Below are 11,563 nucleotides of genomic sequence, written 5' to 3' on the forward strand. Positions count from 1 at the left end.
CCTCATTTCCAATACCCCCAGATCCAGCACCACAGGCATTTTGGCTCAGCACTTCGCATGAGATCTGTGCGTATTTAGAAACTGCAATAAACTCAAGAGGCAGTGGCAGCCGTGTCCCCACTCCTACCCCCATGTCTGCTCCATCTTCTTCCCAACACACTGCTCCATCCTCTGGTTTTTGAGTCCAGGACTACGCTGCAAACACATCTAAGACCCGGATTTATGCTGCAGGCTGTGTCAGAAAGTGTAAGGGAAAATGTTAGTGGATGTAAACCAGCTGAAATAAAGCCAGTGCCTGTGCCTGTGCTGCTCAGCACCTGTGCCAGCTCTCACCAAAACTCCTCAAAACTCTGATGCATCTCACCTGGGGATCCTACCCATTATTGCTTTAATTAATGAAGTGATAATTTAATTAATAAGTTTAATGACATTAATAGAATGAAACAAGATTTCCTGCGTGCAGTGGAGAGAGTATGATTAATAGCTGATGTGCTCCTGTCATATTCTTATTTCTCCTCCTTATGTTTCTAAAAAGCACTTGATCCATTTTAGAACCTTTCCTATTTCCAAAATGTGCTTTAATGTGGTGCTTGATATTCCCTGACTCCAAATGGGAAAGAAAGTTTTAGGAAATCCCCAGAAATTTATTTTTCAATAATACTAATCTATTTCAGTGCTTTTGCGATTCTGGACCCATCTCTCATTCTTATTTCACTAATAAAAAAGTCCTATTTTATCCCCAAACTGCCTCTCTGATTCACAAGATGCAGCAGCTCCCCTTGTCCCCTAATAATGCCCCTGTTTAATGAGGGCACAGCAGCATGGGGGCAAATCTGGTTGTGTGGTACAGGCAGCTCCCAGGGCTGCCTTTGACCTGTGACTTCTTATATGACTTCTTGTGGTTTGAGGAAGGTGGAAAGCTGAGCTGCAGTAAGCTTTTTCTTCAGTGGGGGAGCAACTGTATTTCCTGCCTGATATCTGCAGCATGTGCTGCACAGGAGACCTACTTTCCTCCTCCTCCTCAACCCTGCTCAACTTTGGAGAGAAAAGCATCTCTACCAACAACCTCAACACCCAAACCAGCTAGTTTACAGTGCTGGGAGGACCAATATGCACTTTTGGAGCATGCCATCTATCTTCTGTAGAAAGGAACCAGCCCTTGGTTCCCCAAGGAACCAGATAAAAATGATACAGGACTGGGATTTCCATGGAGGATGTGCTTGCTCTTGGAGGAAGACGGTGCCATGCTCTCAGCAATGCTGGTGCCCTCCAGATGTGTGCCCATCAAAGTGTGGGCTGGGGGCTTCCCATCACATCTGCTGTTTCTGAATTATCTCTGCCCTCTGTTTTTGGGGGGAGTTTGGGGTAGTTTGGGTCTGTTTACGGGTGTTGCCTTGCCCTTGGTGGAGTTTTGTCATTCTGGAAGGATGAGGGCTGGAGTCAGTGCGGGAAGGAAGGGCACTCACTGCGCAGTTCCCAGGGGTAAGAAAGTATCTATGAGGGAAATGATGGAGATATGTGGATGGACAGACATCTGAAGACTTATATATGCTTTGCTTCAGTTCACTAATGAGCTTGTTAGACATTTAATATCAAAACAGTCATGAAAGTCACAAAAAAAGACCCCCTACAAAAAGAGCCACTATTTTAAATCCCAGAATCATAGAATTATTTGGGTTGAAAGGAACCTCAAACACATCCTGTTCTAACACCCTGACAAGAGCAGGGACACTTTCCACTAGACCTGGTTGCTCCAAGCCCTGTCCAACTTGACCTTGAACACTCCCAGAGATGGGGCAGCCACAGCTGCTCTGGGCAACCTGTGCCAGGGCCTCACCACCCCCACAGATACCTCAGCTGCTGTCCAAGATGCACAGAGCAGTTTGCTTCCATAAAATTGTATTTCCAAAGATATATCCACAGCACTTAAAAGCTTTCCTTCCTATTTCTATTTGCTTGGACAATAAGCAAATAAATGCTTGTGGTTGCTGGGGGCTGTATCGTTCATGCTTTGGACAGGCAATAAGCCAATAGGGTGTTCAAAATACTCCTGAAATGTGAATTTCCATGGCTCTTGTGCTGCCAGGAAAGGCACTGCCAGGACCAGGTGTTTGATAAACACCAGCCAGCCCCCCAGGCCATTGTGGGCCATGCCATAGGGTGGGGGTCTGAGTACGGTGGCACTCACGTAGTTGTCTCTGGCAGACCAGCCGGGGTAGAGCTGCATGTGGAGCTGCCGTTCCTTGCGAGCCAGTTCGTAGTACTTGGCTTGTTCCTCGCGGGACAGCGCGTGCCACTGCAAGGACAAACAGCAGTGAAGCATGGCTCTGCTGTCCCAGCCCAGCCCACCGAGGCCACCCCGCCCAGGGCACATCCAGCCCCCTGTGTTTATGGGATAAGAGTACCCAGATTTGAAGCAGGTGCTTGTTATGTACCTGAGAGCAGCTGCAAGGGACAGGGATGTGGCACTAGGTGATGACACCGGGCCCCATGAGCTCTTACCCTCCTTCCCAAGATCTGGTTGATGGCAGCACTCTCTTTCAGGGTGCACTCAGCGATGACTTTTGCCCGCATTTCTTTCATATACAACATGAAAGCGTTCAGGGGCTTCTTAATAGTGGGCTTCTTGGCTTCCTTCTCTCTCTTTGGTTCTGGTTGAGGTTTCCTTGGTGGGACAAAAGGAGGGGCTGTCAGCATCAGAGCCACCAGGAGACTTGACCCCAAAACAACCCAACAGCACGAGCAGGTGGGGGGGGCCTGAGATTTGCTCCTCAGATGCACAGCTCCATGTTTATCCATCCTCCTGCCATTTGAGCACTGGGAGTGATAAATGAAATGGGAGTTGAGCTGCTGATGCTGCTGAGCCAGCACTTCCCACTCACATGTTTCGGTCGTAGTGCTCCATCTCTTGCTTGCCGGAGTGGGGCACGATGGCGGGGTGCGGGATGCCCGTGGTGTGCATGCCAGAGCCCAGCATCAGTGGGTGGGTGAACCTGCAACAGAGAGCGGGTGAGCCGTGCCGGGAGGGCTGTGCCGGGCTGGGGACACTGCGGGTGCCGAGCAGCCAGGGCGGCGTCCCTCGGAGTGCGCTCTGCTGTGCGGAAGCAGATGGAAGCAAGGACATGGAAAGCACGCAGGAGCTGCCAGGCTGGCCGGGAGCAGGCAGTGCCCACCACCCTTGGTCACCCTTGTGGCACGGCTGGTGAAGCCCTGGGCGTGTGGATGGAAAGGATCCGGTGCCACAGTGAGGGAACCTGCCTGCAACAGGAACCAGCCTGGCCAAGATCAAGGGCACTTTCACCCAGCGGTTTCAGCTACTCAGATCTCTGTTGTTGCAGTATCTCATTAGCACTGCAGAAAGGAACAACAAACTCAACCTGGGGTTTGGATGGGAGAGATTAGGACCACCCCGCATCTTTCTTTTAACAGAAATAGTCTAAGTCTGAACATGAACCCAAGTGCAACTCTAGGAGGTGCACCTTGCCTAAGCAATGCTCTCCCACAATATGGGCTGAGATCACGAGAGGTCTCATTAGCTCTCAGGCTTCATTAGCTCTCTTCGGAGTTTTGGAGGATAAAGCCAGCAAAGTCAGCTTTGCCAAGCTTGCCACTTTATGACTGCAGCTTGAGATGGCAGAATTGCCCATGGGAGATGAACTGTTCATTAGATATGCTGGCACGAAAAGAAAAGCTATTTAATTTAATACTCCAGCACAGTCTGATCCTTATCTGACCAGGTGTACTTTCTCGGCTGCAGCAGTGCTGCAAAATCCAGCCCAAAATCCTGCAGCAGGAGCTCAGGAAGGCTACTGGGGCTCCACAGGGAACCATTAGCTCTGTTTGCCTTCACTTTTGAGGCTGTGCACGAGTGATACCTTGCGAGAAAGGAGGGCTGGCAGCACTCCCTCCCCTCTTCTGCAGAGCTAAGGGGCTCCATGGATCAAGGGATGCATGGATCAAGTGTTGTATGGATTGAGGGTTGCATTGATCCAGGTTTCTGCATGGCTAAGCGTTTGCAGAGCAAGGGTTTGTATGGTCTTCCTGTGGGAAATCTCCACTAACAGCTCTTCAGGACAACATGAAGCCGAAGCAAAAGCTGGTGTGGCCCTGGCATCCCTATGGAGCCACAAGGGCTTTGGCCAGCAGCACACCTGGAAGAGCTGGGCTCTGTGATTCCCATCCACAGGGAATGCATTTTGCTCACCTGAAGGCAGAAGCTGTATTTACATCTCACAGAAATTACTTGTGCTGATGGGAGGGCAGCAAATCACTGCCCCCTCCTGCCCTGCTTTTAAAGCTGAGACAAATAAACCAGATCCATCTCTGCAGAGCAAAGCGGTGACGGCAGCAGGGACACAACAGGATTAGGGAAGTGACACGGAGAAAAATCCTGAGCCATGGATTCCACCCCATTTTCCCAATGCTGAGCTGAAGGCTGGAGTTTTTGACTCTCTTTAGAGCTCTGCTGAATAAAACCCAACCGCTGTGCATCCTTTATCCTCAACATTCCCCTGAGCACCCTTTGAACCAGACACTGCTTCAAAGTGCCTTCTCTTCCCACGGCTGCCCTGGGCAGGGTGTGTGGCTGTCCCTGGGTGGCTGTGGTCTGCTGCAAGCTCCTGCTGCACAAACTGCAAGCTGCGTGACCAGCCGAGCTGCCCTGTCTCACACAGCTCATACTCACCTGGAGAAAGAAGCCCCAGCAGAAAGCGCTGACGAATACGGCTGTCTAAATCCACATGACGGGAGCGGATAGACAGACTGGCTCTGCCTGGGATCAGGAAGAAAGAGTCTATAAAGTATCCACAGCTACGTGGTATTTCCTAAAGATACCCTTTTCTAATGGGGCTCAGCACTGATGTCCCTGTTGGGCAGACACTCGGTGTCCCTTAGGCTTGAGGGGCAGTGTGGGCTTTGGATGTTATTTTGAGAGAACCTGGGCCTTCCTAAAAGCTTGGATACAATTCTGACCCCCTTCTGCCCCTGGTACTAACACTGCTGCTTTGAGTTTACCTGGTAACAATGCAAAGTGCAGAGGCATGCTGAAAAATCAGGAGCATGCTGAAAAATCAGGAGATGTTGCTATAGCACAGAAGAAGTTGCACAAAAGATCACAGTGGGACCAAAAAAAAAAAAATTAAAGCCTGCTGAGAATCTCTGTGTGGTGCACAAGAAGCTGCACCAGGAGGATAAATATGAGGAAACTTCCTTACTGTGCAGTGACCAAGCACTGGAACAGGTGACCCAGAGAGGGTGTGGAGCCTCCCTTACTGGAGATATCCCAGGACTGTCTGGATGCAACCCTGGGCCGTGTGCTCTGGAACAGCTCTGCTTGAGCAGGGAGGTTAGACCAGATGACCACTGTGGTCACTTCCAACTTCATCTACTTTGTGATGTTCCCAAGCACAGGAGACTCCCACAGTCCGGAGAGAAAGTACATACCCTGCCTTTGTGCCTCAGGAACGCTCTGGTTTCCCCAGCACATCCTTTTAAGGACACCTATCAGTTTTAAAGAAGACAAAAGCTCAGTCCTGCGTTCTTTTTGAAAGTTGTTTCATACTGGGGACCCGGCATGTATCAGACCTGGGGCTGGAAATTATTTTTGAGATAGTAAAATAACTATGCAGGAAGTTCCTTGCTGCTCCCAGCAAGGGAACCCTCACATTTTCATATGGAAATAGCTCAAAAATACCTTGGCTTGTTCTGCAAACCTGCCAAAAGATGATTCTAGCCTAAAACTGCACATGGAAACTGAGATCATAGAATTACAGAATGGTTTAGCTTGGAAGGGACCTTAAAATAAAAGAATGCTTTAGGTTAGAAGGGACCTTAAAGCGTATCTCATTCCAACCCACCCTGCCATGAGCAGGGACATCTTCCACTATACCAGGTTGCTCCAAATGCCATCCCACTAGGCCTTGAACACTTCCAGGAATGGGGCACAATGGGGTGCTTACAACTGTGCTGGTACTCACACTCCTCTGGCCAGGCTGCACAGAGCTGTACCTAAACCCAGGACCAGCTATTTTCAGCTCTAATGATGAAAAAATCCACAAGAAGTCCATTATCATTAAGTATGATGCACTGTGAAGGACCCAAGCTTCTGGATGCCTCAGAGTTTTTGGGGCTAAAAACAAGTTTCTGCCCTGAAGAGGAATAATGACAGCAGGGCAGCAGTCAGACCCCCGAGCTATGCTGGGCAGGAAGAAGACTCCTGTTCCTGCTGCTGTGTGTTGGCTTGACTGAAATCTGTGGGATCTGTCTGCAGGAAAGGCAGCTGGGCTGTTTACACCCTGGCAGGCAGAAGCCCTCTCCAAGCCCTCAGATGTTGGTGGGTATAAACACACCAACAAACAGGCAAGTGCTGCTGCTCACTGGGAAACTGAAACAACTTTTGAAGTTGGAGGCGACTGCCCCAGGGCCGAGAAAACACTTGTAGCTAATCCAGAAGTGACCTGTGTTACTCCAGAGGCCAGGATATTGGTATAGGAATGGAGTTGGGCACTTGCAGCTTCATCTGAAGTCCCTCTGACATGTGAATTAAAGCAACTGCAAAATCAGTCCCTGATGGTTGGGAGTGCACGATTACAGCCCGTATCACGGAATTACTGGTTTGGGTTGGAAGGGACCTTAAAGTTTGTCTCATTCCAAGCTCCTGCCAGGGGCAGGGATACCTTTCACTAGATCCAGATGCTCCAAGCCCTGTCTGACCTGATCATCAACACCTCCAGGGATGGGGCAGCTGCAGTGTCTCTGGGCAACCTGTGCCAGGGCCTTGCTACTCTCTGTTGTAGAAGAACTTTTTCCTAACATCTGACCTAACTCTCCTCTTTTAGTTCAAAACTGTTCCCCCTTGTCCTATCACTATCTGCCCATATAACAAGTCCATCTCCCTCTTTTTTATAAACTCCTTTTAGATGTGGGAAGGGGCTCTGAGGCCTCCCTGGAAACCTCTCCATGCTGAACATCCCAGCTCTCTCAGCCTGTTTCCAGAGGATCAGCTGGTGATGGGAGGGTGGCTCAGAATACAGGCTGTGGGATGGTGGAGGAGAGGCTGCCATGGCACCACTGCTTGGCCCCGGGCACAGGTGAGTGACACAATTTGCAGGTTCCTGGCTAATGTTAACTGCCAGGCTCCCAGAAGCAAAACTCACTTGACTGGACTTTTGAAAGCTTTTATCTGACTGTCATCCCTGCTTAATTACAGAGAGTGATTGCAGCTCCTCCTCCTGAAACGCTCAGTGAGAACAAAACCAGTTTCTGCCTAGCTCCTGCTGCCAGCTTGTGGAGGAAAAGTAGCTTCCCATGTGTAGCTGCCCTGGCCTGGCAGCTGACTTGGTGGAACCAGCACAACCACGGAATCCTGTAATGGTTTGGGTTGGGAGGAACTTTAAAGATTATCCAGTTCCAATCCCCGGCTGTGTGCAGGGACACCTTCCTCTAGACCAGGCTGCTCAAGATCCTGGCCTTGAACACTTCCAGGGATGGGGCAGCCACAGCTTCTCTGGGATACATCCCTGGCATGATCATCCCCAGCACATCCATCCCTGGCACACAGCTCCTGCTGCCTGCTGCTGCCATGAACTTCAGTGCTTCTGCACCCATCCACAGTGGTGTGCTGAGCCTCAGCTGAGGACTGGGCACTCCACAAGTGGGTTTGGGGCTCTTTCTGTACATTTTGGGCAAGGAAAAGAATGAGCAAAAGCTCTGTTAGACACACGTGCCTCAAGGTGCTCCGCTCTGCATGTCAGGCTGTTTGTTGCTTTACTGTATCTGCTCTATTAGCCATTAATGAAGGCATCTGATGAGGCTGCAGGAGGCTGCCAAACCCTACCAATGCTGGAGCAGCTCTCAGCCAGGAAAGCTCTCTCTACCACCAACTGCTCCACAAAATCTCCATAAAAAACCAGACTGCTCTCCCTTCATGAGCCCAGGGCTGTCTGAACAGCATCATTCTAACCCAGGAGTGGACATTCCATTTGACAAACAGGCTCCTTTCTCCTTGCTCCAACTATTTCTTTCATGTTACAGCACAGTCACCCTAGCCCTTGTTTTTCCTGAGGATGAATCACATCATATGAGAAGTTAAATCATCACCCAAGAGTAGCAGATTTAGCACAGAAGGCAAAATGTAATCTCTTTGAAGCCAGACTCTGTATCAAAGGCCTCATCCTCTGTTTCCTTGTGGTTAAATATCTGGAACATGAAATTCATAAACAAAACAAAGCAAAAGCTAACATTTTACTTTGTGCTTTAAGCAGCTTCCCCTTTCCCACTCTGCAATAGGTTCTTGTACCTGAAGCTCTCTGCCAGGCTTTGCCAGGCTTTTATCCACCAGGACTGCAGGAAACTGTCCCTGTCATCACCTGCCCTGCACTCTCTCCTCATCCCAGCAACCCGGAACTGCCACCTGCAGCCACCAGTCTCCCTGTCAGCCTCTGCCATGCTCCTGCTTCATCACTGGGGATTAAATATTAATCTGAGGAGTGATGATGCCCACATGGCAGCACCTGCCAGACACACTCTCTCAGTGTGCTCATGGTCACGGGGACAAAAGCCAGTGGCAATGACCACAGAGAACACACTGGTGTATTTTTAACTTGTGTCCCTGGGGCAGGTTTACCAACAGGCTGTGCTTTGCAAGATGCTCTGCAGGGATGGTGCATGCAAGGGGTACATTTTGTGAGTGCTCCAGCTCATGGTCTCTCCTTCCCACGGCTGCTGGAGCAGTGGTTACCACCTGTAACCTACTGAGCTGTAGCCAGGCTGTAGGCACCCAGGCTGCTATCTGGCAGGTCTCTGCCATGATGTACTTTTTTCCTGTGTGTCAGATCCCAAGAAACACCATGGCCTGGCAGATGGAGCATCCCACGGGATTACTCCATGCTGGTGGCATGCTCAGGAAAAGCACTGTTTGTGCCGAAAAGTCCAGGGAGGGAGAAAATTACCTCCTACTCAAAAAAGAGGCTTTTGCTGTGATTAGGAGGGGTGGGTAGGAAGCTCTCTCTGGGCTCCCTAATCCACACGGACAGATGTAAAGCAGAAGTCACTTTTGAACTGGGCAGGTTGTAACCCCTCTCCAGGGATGCCTCAGCCAGGACGAAGCCTTCAGCCTCTCCACAGGTCTGCTCCCACCTCCAAGACAGGGCTAAATTCTCCTCCCTCTTCACACAGCACACAGGAGGCATGAAGCTGGAGGAAAGCACCGTGGAGGTCATGGAGAGCGGCTGCAGTGGCTGGCTCAGTGACCCATCCCCGTCCCACACATCCAGTGGGGCTGGGGCTGCACAGAACTGAGCCCTCCTCACTCACCATCCCATCGACGGCGTGATCTGGCCGACTCCACCGGGGGGCAGGGGGTAGAAACCAGGGATGTCTGAGGTCTGGGAAGGACGGTGCACTCCTGCAAGAAGGGAGAAGGAGAGGAGTTGAACCTGGCACTGCATTCCCTGACTCCCAACCCCCTGTCTGCTTCATCTATGAACCCTTGTGGACAGCTATATGAAATGGCTATCTGCAAGTGGCAGGATGGTGTTTCCTGTGGTTCTCCCTGTGGGGGTGTGGTGGGTCATCCACATTGCTGCAAAATCACAAACATAAGGAGGGGGTGGAGGAGGCATCTTGCTCTTGCACAAGCATCATAGCTGCCCCATGCCACCTGAGGCTGAGCAGGACCGTGCTTTGGTAAGGATCTGGCTGACTCCAGGCACCCCTCTGCCTTTCCTAGAGAGCCCACTCCAGTGTTCAGTCAAGGCCATTCCTATGCTCCCTCTCCATCAGTCATCTGCAGGACCCCCCATGAGCAGGCAGTGGGGATGCTCCAGCAGGCAACACTTCCAACTTCATTTTAAGCAATTTGAGTTCAAAACAAGTGTTCTGCGGCTTTGTGGGTGCCAAGGAACTGTGGAAGTGGGTATGGTGCCAGCTGGGAATTCACCCTTTGTATGGGGAATCCCTGTGTGATCTTCAAAGCTGCTGGCATGGGCAGCATGGCCAGGGGACACAGCTGCAGCATCGCTCCACTCGTTCCTATCTGGGCTGGAAAACATCCTGTGGTGCCTGGGGCTGCGGGTGGGACTCAGACAACCACAGTGCTACTGGCAAAAACAGCCTCCAGCTGACCCCTGCACTGGGAAACTGGAGAGGTGCTGGGGCACAGCATGGTGTAATGATGGCTGCTATCGAGCCTCAGACAAACACTGGGAACAGGGATTGTTGAGTGGCTGTCCTAGATGAGAAACACATGGACTAATTTATTGATGAGCTGCAAGCAATTGCAACTGGATTTTTCTCCTAGGTATATGAATGGTACCTTATTAATTAGGATTGACACCAACAGATTCTAAGCATTCTATTAGGAGTCAGCTAAAATAAATGTATAACTGACCTGACAGGAATATGTAACCTAGTATGAGATTTGCTTCAAGTGGGACTCAGTGGTCCATGGAGGGTGAAACAAAACCAGCCCTGCACAAGGCAGCTGATGGAACATCCTCAGATTCGCACCCCCACCAATATGAGTTGTGAGTTGCGTAAGTCAGAGCACAAGTTATTCTTGCTGGCCCAGTGGTTGGGGCACCAGCCATTGACTCAGAATTCCTGCTTGTATTTCCTCATTTGTGTCCTTGGGCTACTGTGAGAAACTTTAAAGGGATGCTGTGAGAATGAGTATGAGAGTGAGTCTCAAGCGCTTACAGTGGGTGATAATGGCAGCTATTTCAGTGATGAAAACACAGATGGGACACATCCAGGATGAATACAGAATAAAACCCTCACCCCAGCAGTGTAGGGATAGGGCATGTATGATTACAGCTGCACCACAAAGGCAAGACCCAGCTGAGGATGATGGGCTGAACCTTTCCTTGAATAGCACATGGGGCAGTCCCTGGACAAACAGACTCCCTGTGTCTGTAGAAGTACAGGTGAAACGGGAAGGGAAGACTGGACAGTGCCTGCACAGAGGGTGCAGGTGGGCAGCCCAACACCAGTGTCCTAGAATGACTGACCCACCACAGAGGTGAATGCTCAGGGACTGCTCCAGTGCCTCCACAGAGGAATATAATAACCAGCTCTGCCCTTGGGCGAGTGCTCTTGTGTCACTTAAGGTTTCCCAGCGAGTCCCAGAAGGCAGCTCACAGTGAGTGGCTCCCGGAGGGGCAGAGCTCTGCCAGGTACAGCAACGGCAGTGTGGGGGAAGGTGTGCTGGGCTGCTTTCTTGCACACTGTCTCAGTGTTTCTCAGCCACTACATGAGATTTCAGTAGGTTTATTCTGTTAATTCTTCCTATTTTTCTGCTGAGTTTATTATGCTCTGATGGCTGACAAGCAATGTGCTGCCTGGAATTCAACCAGGATGTGCCTGGATATCTCTTACACCAGACCTAAACCCTACCATCAGCATCCTTGATGAGTCCAGAATGTAGCCTCCAGGTTCAGACCAGGGATTATTCAGTGGGTCCTCCAGCCAAGAGCATCCTCAATAACCCATTGTTTTATCAATGATGTTAACTTGGTGAAGCTGATGCCTCTGGGACAGTTTGGATCACTCCTGGGTGGAGGCCCTT

General features: G+C 50.5%; 1 protein-coding gene across 6 annotated transcripts in view; it reads right to left on the reverse strand.

The window, feature by feature from the left end:
- Nucleotides 1–11,563, reverse strand: part of TCF7 (transcription factor 7) — a 73,020-nt gene that overhangs the window by 9,586 nt on the left and 51,871 nt on the right. For 4 of the 6 annotated variants that reach the window (XM_088063687.1, XM_088063686.1, XM_014253197.2 and 1 more), the window contains exons 5-9: nucleotides 9,313–9,403; nucleotides 4,685–4,771; nucleotides 2,883–2,993; nucleotides 2,503–2,665; nucleotides 2,189–2,296 (exon numbers count right to left, since the gene is read on the reverse strand). In XM_088063687.1, the coding sequence (XP_087919813.1) occupies nucleotides 2,189–2,296; nucleotides 2,503–2,665; nucleotides 2,883–2,993; nucleotides 4,685–4,771; nucleotides 9,313–9,403 (560 nt within the window). The remainder of the gene's footprint in view (nucleotides 1–2,188; nucleotides 2,297–2,502; nucleotides 2,666–2,882; nucleotides 2,994–4,684; nucleotides 4,772–9,312; nucleotides 9,404–11,563) is intronic. The other 2 variants (XM_088063688.1, XM_014253199.2) reach the window with 1 other exon arrangement.

The sequence above is a fragment of the Pseudopodoces humilis genome, chromosome 17 (assembly GCF_049639895.1).
Source record: "Pseudopodoces humilis isolate 2021_Gansu_Grassland_sample_001 chromosome 17, ASM4963989v1, whole genome shotgun sequence".
Lineage (NCBI taxonomy): Eukaryota > Metazoa > Chordata > Aves > Passeriformes > Paridae > Pseudopodoces > Pseudopodoces humilis.